The 13,856-nt window shown below is 49.2% G+C and overlaps 2 protein-coding genes across 5 annotated transcripts in view; both read right to left on the bottom strand.

Moving 5' to 3' along the window:
* Nucleotides 1–487: 487 nt before the first annotated feature.
* Nucleotides 488–9,199, bottom strand: VPS33A (VPS33A core subunit of CORVET and HOPS complexes). Its single transcript, XM_053993783.1, has 13 exons — nucleotides 9,077–9,199; nucleotides 8,934–8,999; nucleotides 8,727–8,854; nucleotides 8,102–8,291; nucleotides 7,223–7,339; nucleotides 6,663–6,837; nucleotides 5,791–5,984; nucleotides 4,002–4,128; nucleotides 3,767–3,834; nucleotides 3,159–3,296; nucleotides 2,644–2,781; nucleotides 2,315–2,483; nucleotides 488–1,903 (listed from the first exon to the last, which is right to left on the bottom strand). The coding sequence occupies exons 1-13, from the start codon at nucleotides 9,176–9,178 to the stop codon at nucleotides 1,710–1,712; spliced, it is 1,806 nt and encodes a 601-aa protein (XP_053849758.1). The 5' UTR covers nucleotides 9,179–9,199; the 3' UTR covers nucleotides 488–1,709.
* A 1,390-nt stretch (nucleotides 9,200–10,589) lies between these two features.
* CLIP1 (CAP-Gly domain containing linker protein 1) overlaps nucleotides 10,590–13,856 on the bottom strand; it is a 62,028-nt gene continuing 58,761 nt past the window's right edge. For 3 of the 4 annotated variants that reach the window (XM_053993771.1, XM_053993773.1, XM_053993772.1), the window contains 3 exons: nucleotides 13,242–13,359; nucleotides 12,826–12,985; nucleotides 11,908–12,716 (listed from right to left, as the gene is read on the bottom strand). In XM_053993771.1, coding sequence (XP_053849746.1) covers nucleotides 12,511–12,716; nucleotides 12,826–12,985; nucleotides 13,242–13,359 — 484 coding nt within the window. In that variant the 3' untranslated portion in view covers nucleotides 11,908–12,510. Of the gene's footprint in view, nucleotides 11,026–11,643; nucleotides 11,769–11,907; nucleotides 12,717–12,805; nucleotides 12,986–13,241; nucleotides 13,360–13,856 lie in introns of those variants that run through there. The other variant, XM_053993774.1, reaches the window with a different exon arrangement.

The raw sequence follows: 13,856 nt of genomic DNA on the forward strand, positions 1-13,856 counted from the left end.
GGCCAACGCAAGGAGATACCACTGCTCTGAGTCAATTTCTTGTTTTTTTCTGCACAGTAACATCTAATTTTTGATCCAAACCTAATTCAGTTTTCCTTTTAAATACCCTGAAATTAGTGACTTTAAATGGAACTTGCAAACAATCCATGTTTGCTCTTCTTGCATCACTGAAGTTGCAGCATGTTTTTTGTTAAGTCTGTCTACAAGTTGCCTTCCCACCTGAAACAGAAAGTCTCCACTGACTGAAACTGTATTTTTCTTAAAAAGGTCAGAAATTCCACTTCTAATGTAGTATTACAGGTGGCAGAACAGAATGAAATTTTGTATGAGCCTTAATTAAAAAACACCTGGCTGTTACAAAAATAGTTTCAACTTAAGTAATTCAATTATCCTGGGACAGGGAGACAAGGATGCAACTACCACAGTGCAGGGCTTTATTTTCTTTTTGTATTCTAGAGAGAGAAAGAGAGTGAAAACACTTCCAAAAAAAGATTAAATCCATCTTTATTTTATTTTATTCTAGTAAGTCAGCTGGAGTTAAACAGAGGGGCTCTGTGCAGCATCTGACTTGGCAGACCTCAGTCTTAAAAAATAAAACAGACCAAAACCCACAGTCACAACTGTGACAACTTGGAAAAATGGAGGGATTTACTGGGACATATTATACATTATAACTAAGGCAGAAATGTTTGATAAGAGAGTGATTTAAGGTGAGGAGTGGGCTTTTTTTAGTTGTGTTTAAGAGTGAACTGCAGTGTGGAGGAGTCCCCAGTGGCTGTGAGGACACTGACAGTGCCCAGCCCAGCACAAGCACCACCAAGGACCCTGCTCTGCCTTCCCCTCTGCAGCCAGGAGCTGCCTCTTGCACGCCAAGGGCCCAGCCACTAAGCCCATGGAAAATTCCATTTTACAAGTTTGAGCTCTACAACAGCTTGTGACAGCAACTCCCACAGTTTATAACCTGAACAGGGGGTGAAAAAAGTGTCTGTTTCAAACCCACTGTTTACTGGGTCCCTGCTCTTGCTATTTTTGGCCCCCACACAGGGAGTGTTTGTGTGTCTTCAGCCATAAACTCAGGACACACTGATGTCATTCATACTCTGGAGGAGCCTTCCAGAGTCAGGTGGGTGTACCTAGGACAAAGAAGTCACCTCACAGCGATCCCTTCAGGGGACAAGTGAAGTACAAAGCTCAAGGATCACAGGTAGAGCTGTGTACAGATCTCTGACTGACACATCCAATGCATCCATGGAATGTATCAGGCACCAGACAGAGACAAACAGTCTGGGAATACTGGTATGAAGTCAGGAATAGAGAACATCCTGCCTCCTCAGCACCTTAGGGGGATAAAAAGCAGAAATCACATCTCCCACCAAAGCTAAACTGAAAGAAAAAAAAGCAGCAATTTGCCAAAGAGAAGGACCAGGGCCCATTCCTGCTGCCCCAGCCCTTGGCTGCCAGGTCAGACCATGAACAGGGATCTCTCTCTTTCCCACTGTTGATCATTAGTGCCTTCCAACCCTGCTCGCCTGCTTGGAAGTTCCACAGACAGCTGGAACACAAGTGCAGAAGGGGTGAGGGTAACTGCTCATGAGCTGGTCCCAGGAGAGCTTCCTTCACTGCCGTGTTTCTCCAACGGAGCAGCCGTGCCAGCTGACATGCCTGTGTTACACAGGGCCTCTCCCATTTGCTGTCTCTCACCACACTCCCTAGAACGGGGCAGGCTCCAGTTTCTCCATCAAGGATTTGATCCAGGTTGTCCCGTTGATCAGTTTTGTAGTGGCAATGATGTACTCTGTGCCTCCATCCTCCATCTGGGACAGGAATCTCAGCGCGGCGATTTCTGCGTACGTGACCCCGCCCAGGAAGAACACCAGGGTCACTCTATTCTCACCGTGCTGACCTGTGGGTTCACAAAAAAGGTCCAGGTTGGCTTGGTTTGATTTTTTACAGCTTCCCTGCATCAACTGTCAGTCAAACTCAAATGACCTGAATTAGAGGCTGGGACAGAGAAATCTGCACTCTGCTCCCAGCTCTGGAGTTGCTACAGGATGTGTTTCTGTTTGAGAGTGATGCTGACCCTCTTTCACATAACATTACTTATTAAAATCACAATGTAAATTTAGGGTTTATTTTAGTACTCTGATGAGAATGAAACAATTTGTCAAAGGAGGATTAGGTCAATCTAACACTGCTGTGGGACAGGGGGATGACAGAGACCTGGACTCTGCCTGCCCTGATTTCAGTTTGCCTCACTCCCTGCTCAGACAGACGTATTTTCCTGTAAACCACGGGAAAACAAACCCAAACTTACGCTTTTTCTGCAGGCCAGTAGGGAGCTGCTGCCTCTCCTCAAAATGGGGCCCTGGCAGCATCTTCAAAACCTCCTCGATGCTGCGCCAGCCCGGCCGGGCCAGCAGCTGTGCCAGGCGCACGCTCAGCGGGGCGTAGCCGCTGTACACGTACGAGATGTCATTGGGGTTCTGGGGGACACAGAGAGAGGGAGGGGACAGCAGGTCAGTGCTACCTCATGCTGCAAAACAGTCTCAAAGAAATCAATAACACTGAATAAAAACAGAGGTTTTCCTGCTGCACATAATTCCGTAGTGAGAGGCAATGTGTGCTGCTGAGGCGCCTGCTTACCTGCTCATTAACATCATCCATCCACAGGCGCAGCGTTTTCCTGATCGTTGGGTAGTTATTCCTGCCACCTGTCTGGGGTTTCAGGAGTCCAGCCTTTTCCAAGTTGTTTAAGGTCAATATATGTTCATAGCCATAAGTCTGTAATATGAAGAAATCACCTTCAGTACCATGGCAATAACCCACAACCAGTGTTTAAAACAGAAAAAAAAAAAAAAAAAAAGATGTTTGTTTAAAAAAGATGTTTGTTTAAAAAAAGATTTTTGGTTAAGACCTCTGTAGAGTATACCCAATTTAAAGTGTTTAAATAATATTAGTAAAAAGTGATATAAACCTCTGTATCTACATGTTGTAACACACAAAAGCACCTCCCAAGTATCTGCCCAAACAGAAACCTAGTGCTCCCTCTGTGCACATTATTCGGGTACAAGATGTGTCTGTCTAGAATTGAAGTGTAGAGCTGAAGATCTGATGTGGATTTTCTCAGGAATTTATTCCTCCAAATGTTAGAGCCTAACCTGGAGAATCTCTCTTTTGTAATGGTCCAGAACCTTCTGCTTCAGCCCACTATTGCACACGGATTGCAAACAAACGAGACGCAAGATCTTGATTAATGGATGCTTCTGAGCGATGCAGTCTTCAATATAATTGTTAACCTATTAAATAAAAAATACATAAGCGATTATTTAAAGAATTCTTAAAGTGCCCATCAGACCTGGAAAGAAAGATCTGGTTTGCCTGGTTCTCCAAAAGAGCAAGAAAGAGGAGCAGCTGCTCTGCAGGCAGCTCAGGACCATCTGTAAAACAGTGACCCAGCAGCACTGGTTCCACTTGGGCTCTCCCTAGAGCAGTCCCTCACTCAGTAGCCAGACTTTGCACTGAAAAATTCTTATTAACCATCTTCTGTGTTCCAGTGATCCCTCAGAACATGGGGTGCCCCTGGACAGGCCAAGCACCCCAGCTGTGCACAGGCAGTGATAGGTAACTCAGAGATCCATTTCACTGGACATCATCTAGATCAGATGTTTCCTCTCTCAAAAAAAAATGCCAAAACAAAAAAACAAACAAATTTTAAAAAAATGTTTTTTGAAGATGTAAGAGTGGCTAATTGCCATTATCTACTTACCTTGTCTGTGTCTATTCCAGACATGAACTCCTGCTCCACTGTTAAATTATCAAAGAAATCTTCAGATGCTTTGGAGAAAGAATGAAAATCAATACAAGAGCAACTGACAGCTTATGTTTTACATTAAACATTTCAGCAGAGATGCACTGGATGGAGCAAAGCCACGTTTGGCCAGGCTGAGTGATGTCCATCAAGTTACCAGGCATCCTGCTGGATTTAAATGATTCCTACTCACTGGTGATGTCTTTGATGAGCTCTGCGATGGAGGTGTGGTTCGCCAGCGAGCTCCTCGCCGCCTGCATGTGAGGCAGCTGGGACACAAACTGCTTAATCTCTCCAACAGTCTTGGCATGGTGCCTTTCCTGAAGAAATCCATCACTTGGGTTAGGCCTTGTTCATGTTAGTAACACCAAACAGATCATTTTATCATAAAGAATTTTTACTGCACTCCCTGTAGGGAGTTAGAGGGCTTTAGGTGCTTACACTGAAGTCACAGCATTACCTGAAACAGCACTTGGATCATGGGGCGAGGCAGCACGTAATACAACAACAACATTAGACTGTTATTGTCCGTTATCCCAGTGTTGGAAATCATTTTATCCACATCTGTCTGACTCCAGCCATCACTAGCTGCTCCTCAATTTCTCTACCAGGGAAAACTCCCTTTTTCACACGAAGAGGAATTACTTTGCTGGCTGACAGGGAGCTCTAGGCCAATGCTGTCAGAACTGGGGAGCGAGACCCTTGGAGCCGAAGTGAAAGGTGCTGAGGAACTGGGCTGGCAGGGTCTGCCATTCACTCTACTTGGTGGCAACAACATGCCAGCTTTTGAGGATGTGCTGAAGCACCATGCGGAGTTCAGCTCCAGAGGTCTGCACTGCATTTGGGCTACTTGCCTCTTGCTGCAACTTGGAATAAAAATAGTAATAATTTGACTCATTTGTGAAGGATTTAAATGGGCAAGTGCAGGCAGGAGAGTCATGATGGAGTCTGTGATTGAAGAAGTCCTCTGCTGCCAATATGCTGCTGTTTCATTATCACCTATTACTGCTGACAATTTCTTAGACTTCTCTTTTTTTAACAAGCACTATGAACAATCCATCTTTAGCACCTCCAGCACTAATAGTGCAGAAGCAGAGCTGCACTGGGGAATGAGGCTGAGCACTCAGTATTTCAGTTAAGGTATCACTACCTTGTCTCAGATGTGGCAGAGGTTAAGAGGCTAAAAAAGCCCCACTAAGGAAATACAATCAAAGAGTGAAACAAGTTCTCTCAAGAGTCCCCATGAGGTCAGAAAAATGAGATATGGGATCTCAGTTTATGAATCATCAACAGGATGTTTTCAACAAAACCACAAATGTGCCCCACACAGCTCTCCAGATTTGTCTGAGATGACACATGAGCATGAATTTACAGTTCAAACCTCCTGCATGACAACTGTCTTTTGCACATTTCTGTTGTTTTTGATGCCAGCCATAATGCTCTGTGAATTCATGATGCCAGCCATAATACTCTGTGAAAGAACATTCTAGTGTTTGATTGCTTAAAGCTTTTTCTCCTTTTCCTGAAGGCAAAAGGACCTTTCAATGAACAGCTAACAAGAGCAGCCAAGTGGAATCGATCAGCACACTAAAAATCACCTTTGGCTTCTTGCAGAGGGAAGCAGCACCTGACTCCTGCAGACTGAAGAGAGCAATTCCTGTTATGGGATCTATGGGCTCACACAGCAGCACAAGGCTGGATTAGGCAAGCTCTGAGCAAAAGGAAAGTCCCAGAACAGAGGTGTGGGGAGAAATGAGGATCCACATTTCTGAAGGCTTCTTAAAAGGTGATTTGACCAACACCTACTCAGAACAGTCCAAGTGGAGCTGACCTCATCCCAGGGCAGGGGAACAAAATGGAACAGCTTCCTGGTTTTTCTCTGGATGGGGGATTACTGTGTGGGAGCAGCTTGAGCTGCCAGTCCCAGCCCTGCTGAACGTAGACTGTGAATTATCTGATGCACTGTTGGACACAGGCCTCACCTCAAAGGCTGCTGAGATGATCTTGGCTTTCTTGCTCAGCACCGACCCCACAGCATTGAAGTTCTTATCTCGGATTTCAGCATAAAGCTCTTCTGCAGAGTTCAGCTGGAGCTTCTTGGGTTCTGTGGGGAGATCTTTCCCACCCTCACCCTGCTTCTTCGGGGCAAACTTCTCAGGAGGGAGTTTAACATAAGCTACCAAATGAAGAGAAATAACCTCTGTAAGGACTGGAACTTCATCAGCAGAAGTTACGATCAGCAGGCTTTGGAAATGTGTCCCCTGAGCTGGAAACTGCTCTGAGTAGCAAAGCAATATTAACACTCAAACCACACAGTGCCTGTGTGTTAATGAAGGAGGTCACTGCACTCAGCCAGGGACCTACACAAACATCAGAACATCAGAACCCAAGTGCCAGCTGCCCTGCTTTCAGAGAGGCTTGGAGGCAGCCCAGCAGCCAGTCCAGTCCAGCAGGAGGGATTACAGCCCATAAATGCCTCTCTGGAGTCTTCTTACCCCCTCAAGAGCAGGACAGCGTTCTGAAAATGGCATTTCACAAACTGTCCCTGTCCCCTCAGTGTGGCACGTGCTCCAGGCAGGATGGATGCTGAAGGCACACACTAACATTCCCACTCACACACTCCTGTTGTGTCACTGTGCCTGCACCCAAAAGTTGCCCTTTCAGTAACCACGGACTGTACTTGGCTCCCCTTCCCAGGCAAAAAGAGCCAGAGCTCCAGCTTGGGACTGAACAAACCCCACATTGATTTCAACCGAGCTGCTCCCACATCACATTTAGTGAAGCACAAACCCACCCAACACACTGCAACCTGCCCCAGGACACGGGAAACGTGTCCCTTCCCCACAGCACTCACTGTTCTGGATCCCATAGATCTCATCGATCAGCCCCTCGTACGTCAGCTGCGTGGCCAGCGGGGTCAGCAGGTCCACGTTGCGGTCCAGCAGCAGGAGGGTATCAAAGACAGGAAATATGGAATTCTGGCTCCCAGGGAACTCGCGCTTCATCCTGATCATCATGTTGGCCACGTGCTGCAAGGAAATCACACCGCTCTGGTCAGGGTGCAGGCCACAGCAGATGGATGTGACCTCAGGGCCCTGCAGGCACATGCTGGTAAAGGAAGGGGACGGAGGGAGGTACAGACTGGCTGATGGATGGGGCAGGACGAGACTGAGAAAACAAAAGTCCTTCTCTGCTGCTCTCTGCAGCTCAGCTAGACAGCGATGGCCAAAGCAGTGCATTCATCTTAAGCTGCTCCCTCACCACAAAAAATACCAATTAAACCGCAGGTTGATCAGAGAGAAGCAAAAAGGACGTGTGTGTGTCATGGCTGGATTAAAAAAAACCTAGGGGTGCATTTAACCAAACACTCCTTAAGGCAGTTCCAAAGAACAACATACATTTGTTCAGCCTCACCCGAGCACAGTCGCCCTTCCCAAAAATCTGCGGGATGGTTCCGTAGAGAGCCTGCAGCGTCATCAGCCCCTTTGCTGCATGGTACAGACTGGTCTGGTCGCTCTCCAGGTAACATTCCTAAAGAACAAGAGGGATTCTGATGGGAGGTGTCAATCCAATACAGATGCCTCCACAGCACAGCAGGGACTATGTGAACAGTTCAGAGGAGACACAGGTTGGGGACTAACTATGGCTGTTGGCATATATGGACCTTATTACCTGTGCTGTCACTACATCAAATAGTTTTTTTGATGACTAGACTCTAGTATTTTTTAACTCCAGACACAAATCCAGTTTGATGGAGTAAAAGAAAGTGACTGGAAGGACCCTCTCCTGATAATTAGACCAATGTGAGCACCCAACACCTCATTACAGCTACAAGCCCTGACTCGTCCTCTGGGCTACACATAGGACAGAGAGGGCCAAGAAATTCCCAAACTGTTCTGTCCTTGGATGCAGCACTCTGGGAGTGCAGGACATGCAGGTGGGATGTGATAGCTGCTACTGCTCAGTGCAGTGAGAGCCATCACACATGGCTCCCTGGCTGTGCAAGAACACAAACCATGCTGGCTCCTTGTGACAAGTGAGTGCTTTAACCCTCAGCAATGCTCTATTTGTGACAGTAACACCAGCAGCTGAAGCTGGAGGAACTGGGGTGCAGCTCGGTGTAGTGACTCTTCAGCATTTAGTGTGAAAACACACAGGGAAGTTCAGGCCTCAGGATCAAGCCAGGTTTGCTGTGCAGGTCACTCACAAACCCTCTGAGAGCTGCTGCACCAGCGCCAACATCCAGCACAAAACCACATTCTGCTTTTCCTCGAGGACGAGGCGCGTGCTCACCTTGAAGGCGCTCTCGGACTCCATGGAGAGCAGGTCTCCGTCGAAGGGGATCAGGTCCAGGCTGTACTGCTCGCGGTGGATGAAGGAGCCCAGCACGCCCTGCTCCTTCAGCCACTGCTCGCAGAGGAGGCTGCGGCGCGGCACGAACAGGATGTGGAAATCCCTCTGCGGAGAGCGGCCTCTGTCTTCCCTGCAAAAGTCACAGCAGCAGCAGAGCACTCGGTCACTCACTGCAGGGAGCACTGGATTCACATAAAACAGGAACGCTGCACTGGGTTATTGCCGACGCCTGGATTTTGAGTGTCAGTGTTCAGCCTTGTGCAGCCACAGCTCTGCCACCAGGGCGGGGGGACGTGGCTGTCCTGCAGCTCCCAAAAGGCGCAGCAATCCAAGCTTCACTCATTCCAGCTAATTAGAAGGAGTGTACGTCCTCGCAGGAAGGAACGCACTCCCTGCATCGCAGCCAAGGTGAAGCCCCCCTGCCCAGGGTGTCTCCCGACCCCACTTAAGCCGCAGAGTGGCTGTGCTGCAGTTTGCTGTTTGCACATCGCGCCTCGTTCCCTGCACAGGTGATTCGGGCCACACCTGTCCCCTCCTCACGGCGGCCCTGCCCTGCCCGCGGTACCTGAGCACGTTGTCCGTGATGATGTCCATCAGCTCCAGCTTGGGCCTGACGAAGAAGATGATGTTCTTGACGTCGGCCGGCGGCAGCCGGCCCGGCTTGAGCGTGAACATCTTCTCCACCTCATGCTCCTGCGCGGAGGCACGGCCGTCAGCCGAGCGCGGGAGCGCCGGGGCCCGGCCGGCCGCCCCCCGCCCCCGCGGCGCTTACCTTGAGCAGCGAGTACTGCGCGATGAGCCCGAAGGGGCCGGTCAGGTACTCGTCCCACACGATGGCCTGCGGGAAGGGACGGCGGGATCAGAGCGGCCACAGCACACGCGGGCCCCCGCCCGCCCCGGCCCCGCCGCGCCCACCTTGGAGCCCGCGCACTTGTCCAGGAACTCGCGCAGCTCGCGCCGCCCCGCCTCGCGCAGCGCCGTCAGGTTCACCCGGCCCGAGCTCAGGTGCGCCGCCATGGCCGCCCCGGCCGCGCGTGACCGCGGGGCGGGGCCGCGCAGCCGCACAGAGCGCGGGGCGGGGCCGCGAGCGTCAGGGGGCACGGCCGGGAACCGCCCGCGCTGCTGCGGGCTGGGGACGGGCGGTCCTGCGTGTGGGGTGTGCGTGTGGTGTGTGTGGTGTGTGTGGTGTGCATGTCGTGTGCCGCCGTGTGTGTGTGTGTGTGTGGTGTGCGTGTCGTGTGCCACCGTGTGTGTGTGTGTGTGGTGTGTATGTGGTGTGTGTGTCGCGTGTGGCCACTGGCACCGGGCTGCGCCAGGGACCGTGCCCGGCCGCACCAGGGAACGGCTTCCCGCCTGCGCTGGGCACAGCTGAGGCCACACCTGGAGCCCCGTGTCCAGCTCTGGGCCCGCAGGAAGGACAGCGAGGGGCTGGAGCGTGTCCAGAGCAGGGAACGGAGCTGGGAAGGGGCTGGAGCACCGGGAGAGGCTGAGGGAGCTGGAAAGGGGCTCAGCCCGGAGAAAAGGAGGCTCAGGGGGCCCTTTGGCTCTGTACAAATCCTGACAGGAGGGGACGGGCTCTGCTGCCAGGGAACAGGGACAGGAAATGGCCTAAAGCTGCAGAAGGGGTTCAGGTTGGACAGCAGGAGGAATTTTCACTGAAAGGGTGATTAAGTATTGCCCAGGGAGGCAGTGGAGTCACTGTCCCTGGCGATATTTAAGTAAGGACTGGATGTGGCACTCAGTAGAACCGAGTACTACTTGTCAACAAGGTGGTGTTCAGTCACAGAGTTGGTGACCTCAGAGGTCTCTTCCCAGCTGATGGATTCTGTGATTTACAGTGCAGCCCCTGGCCATGTCTGTCCCCACACAGAACCCCTCACACTCTGAACGGAAGTGCAGAATAGAAACCACTTTTTTTTTTTTCCAAAATATAACTTTATTATATATATGCATATATACACACACACCACACTCACTATATAGAAGCTGAAAGAATGCAAAACAGGAATGGCCCACAAACTGTTTCAGGTGTGCACAGGTGTGCACAGCATACAGGTTTCCAAAAACCCCCAGCAGCTCCTTAGCTGTGTCATTTCCACGTTTCACACCAAACCACAACCCAGAGCTCACTCACGGCACTGAGCGACATCGCAATCAAAGGAGTAAATGAAAATAAAGATGAAACATTTCTCAACTCAGTCCAGTGTCAAAAAAAAGCTAAAAAATCTAAATGTACAAATTCGGCCTTAAAATGGTTTAGTGCAAATATGAAAATTAACAGCATATTTTTAAGGTATTTAAATAAGCTTTAATATAACTCTAGTGCTTCATTCCTATACACGTCTTCCCACCAATAGATCCAACAGCACAGGGGCATTTCCTGTTAAGGGCGGGACAAACCCAGAACCTGGGAAGAAACAGCATAAAGTCATTTGTTAAATCATTTATTTATCTTTCACTGAAGTTTGTTAAAAAGGGACAGGGGGTATTTATTAGTGGAAGATCAAAATATTTATGCTTGTAGGGACTCCGGAGCGGGCGGGCAGGGGAGCGAGGGGTCTCTGTCCCTTGTCCTGACATTCAGCACAGGCGGCTGCTGGTGGTGCAGAGGTGCGGGGCGGGGCTGGGGCTGTCCCTGCCATCAGAAGGTCTCGTCGTCGTTGCAGTCGGCCGTCCAGTGGCCGAACACCTCGCACGTGTCGCAGTAGGGCCGCTCCTCCCGCCGGCTGCCGTGGTGCGCCGAGTGCGGCGGCTCCTCCAGCGCCTGCGCCTGCGTCGGGCAGTCCTCGGTGTCGTGCAGGTCGAAGCAGCCGCAGATGTCGCAGAAGAGACGCGGCTTCTTCTTGGACAGGCTCTCCTCCTCACTGCAAGAGCAGCACCAGCACGAGTCAGTGTCTCTGTCACACAGGAGCAGGGCCCACGGCCCTGCAGCGAGCTCGTGGTTACTGGGACTCAGGAAACGCCACAGAGCTCAGCCAAAAATAGGATACAAACCCTTCTGCACCACCCTGCAGTGCCCCACCATCCCCTACACGCTAATATTTACTGAACAAGCTGCTCTTTGTGCAAATATTTGCACAGAGGCATTTAAAAGAAACAGTTTCTCTTTTCCTTTAAGAGAGCTGAAATCAAGGTACATCAAATAGGTTTTCGTTCTATTTCTCTGGATTGGTTCTTCCCATCCCAACACAGCTACAGCCTCTTGGGAGCAAAGACTCTTCCGCACTTGGAAAGGGCCAGATTCACCAAGTCATACAACAGACATGTCACGATACATCAGTGTTTGGGACTGATAACTACAGAGCACCATTTGCACCCCCAATTACACCAAGAAGGCTGGATTGATTCAACTGCTGAACTCCAGGGAAAGCTCTGTCCGTCCCTCCTGACAGCTGAGATCAGGCTGGTGCATCGTGCAGCTGCCAAGCAGCTCTACCAACAGTTCCCAGAACAAGAACCGAGGTTTCCTTTAGGATTTGTACCTGTCATAGTTATTTATCTCCTCTTCGTTGCCATTGAGGGCTGCTTCACACATTCTTTGTATCTTCAAGTTCAATTCTTCGTTTCTCCTTTGCAGATCCACTATCACTGAATTCAGGAAGTCGATCTAGGAGAGCCAAGGACAAGGACAGTCAGAGGGGCAGGGCGATGGCTCCTCCCCCAGCCCTGGGCTTCAGCACTGCTGAATGTAACCAAGGAACACTTGGGAAATTAACAGGGGAGGAAAGAAGTGGAACCAACCTCGCCCTGGTGGAAGGAAGGGTTGCCATGAGCAGGTGGATCCAGGGAAGCAGAAAACCAGAGAAAGATTGGTGGTTAGTGTATATTCATGACACTTCTGGTGGCTGCACAACTGGGAAGGACATTTTTTAATCACTGTGCTTGACATTCGTGATCTAACGAAGGCTTTATCATGAGCAGAAGGTGATTCTATTCCAATCATATTTTCTAGGCATTTGTTGGCACAGGCCCCTGTGAAGCAGCACTTCACAAAGTCACTGTGACTGTCCTACTCCAAATCACATCTTCCTGTGCCAGCTGAGCCCCTTCCTTCTCCATTGCTGCCAACCCTTGTTCTGAGTCCAGTTCTGCAGTTAGGAAGAACTGCAGAGCTCAGAGGCACCCAGGAGCCCATTTCTCCAAGCTGGCAAGCACCAGCTTCAGGTGGGCCACAGTTTTTCCTCATGCACATCCAAGAAACCTTGGGAAGGCCAAGGAGCAGTGAGTGCTGGGCTGGGCTGTACCTCTGACAGGCTGCAGGGCACAACTTGCCATCCTCATTTCCTGCTTGTTTCCTCACATTTCCTTGTTTCCCCAGTATCACTCATCACTTGATTTAGTATTTACTCTCACTGATATTTCCCTTCAGAAGCTGAGGGGCTGCAAGATAAATCTGCCTGGTAAAATCCTGACGGACAAAACCCAGTAAGGTAAGGACTGTCTTTGGAATATTCCCCTCTCCTAAGGCCCCACTGCTGGTTTAGCATGCTCATGTGCACATCCAATACCTGCTTCTCTCTTGCAATTTCCTCCTGAAGCAGAGTAGCTGCATCACCTTTAAAGGAAAAAAACAAACAAGGTACAATGTGACTCGTGCCACGGCTCGGTCAGAAATCATGTCACAGGCTCTGAGGGCAAGGACACCGGAGTGGCTCTCGCTTTACCTGAGGGGCTCACTACAGTTAAAGGCTGCTCATTGTTTTCCTTGAGTTTTTGCTCCAAGTTCTTCACCTTTTCCTCAAGTTTCAGTTTGTCAGACTCCAGGGACTTCACCACTGACTGCAGGGTTTTTGCAGAAGCGTTTTCTCCACGGAGCACTGTGATCTGGAAGAGTTGTTTGACAACACTTGGACCTTCCAGCACCAAGCCAGAGCACCAAGGTCAGAGCCCTCAAAGCAAAGGCTGAACAGCCACCAAAACATGTGCCAGGAGTCACCTGGCTCAGCACAGGCATCTAAAGATGCTAAGGCTTAACTATGCCACATAAAAGAAAAATCATCAGCCAGCTCTTCAGGAGACAGCACACAAAGCCTCTGGCTGCAACTTAACTGAAATTGGGAATCATCCATTCCTCATTTACCTCATGTCTGAGTTTTTCCAGTTCCTCATCTTTTTGTGTGATCAAGGCACTAGTAACATTGATGGATTTCTGTAAAGATGCTCTCTCTTCATCAATTTCTTTTTTTAAAGTTGATTCTCTAAAAGAAAACCAAGTAAAACCAGAAGTCATCTAATGAATGGGTAACTGTAGTGGCCTAAAGTATTGTCATTTAATTTCAAGTATTAAACTACTGTCAGAAGTGGTTCTTAAAAAACAAATTACAATTTACTACTTGACTAAGGTTTTATATATGTACAAGCATTTCAGGTGTTACAACTGTGGAAACAAAGCAAAAACTTTACCTAGGTAGTACATGCCAGAATCTGCATAGCACCGTATCCATTTGAATTTAAAGGAGCAAGTTAACAGACTGGGGAGATACAGGATAAACAAACATGTTGCACAATGTTCCACAAAGCCTAACTTGAGAGTTTTGTTACTTCTTGAAAATTACTAACAAGCAACAAAACAGGCATGCAAAGCTCGTTGTACAAGTTGTCATGCAAAGCATGGATGAGGCTGGAAATATCAGCTGGTCCTCACTAATTTCAGTATCATCATCATCATCATCATCATTTCCTGCACATGGAGAAA

The sequence above is a fragment of the Vidua macroura genome, chromosome 18 (genome assembly GCF_024509145.1).
Source record: "Vidua macroura isolate BioBank_ID:100142 chromosome 18, ASM2450914v1, whole genome shotgun sequence".
Classification (NCBI taxonomy): domain Eukaryota; kingdom Metazoa; phylum Chordata; class Aves; order Passeriformes; family Viduidae; genus Vidua; species Vidua macroura.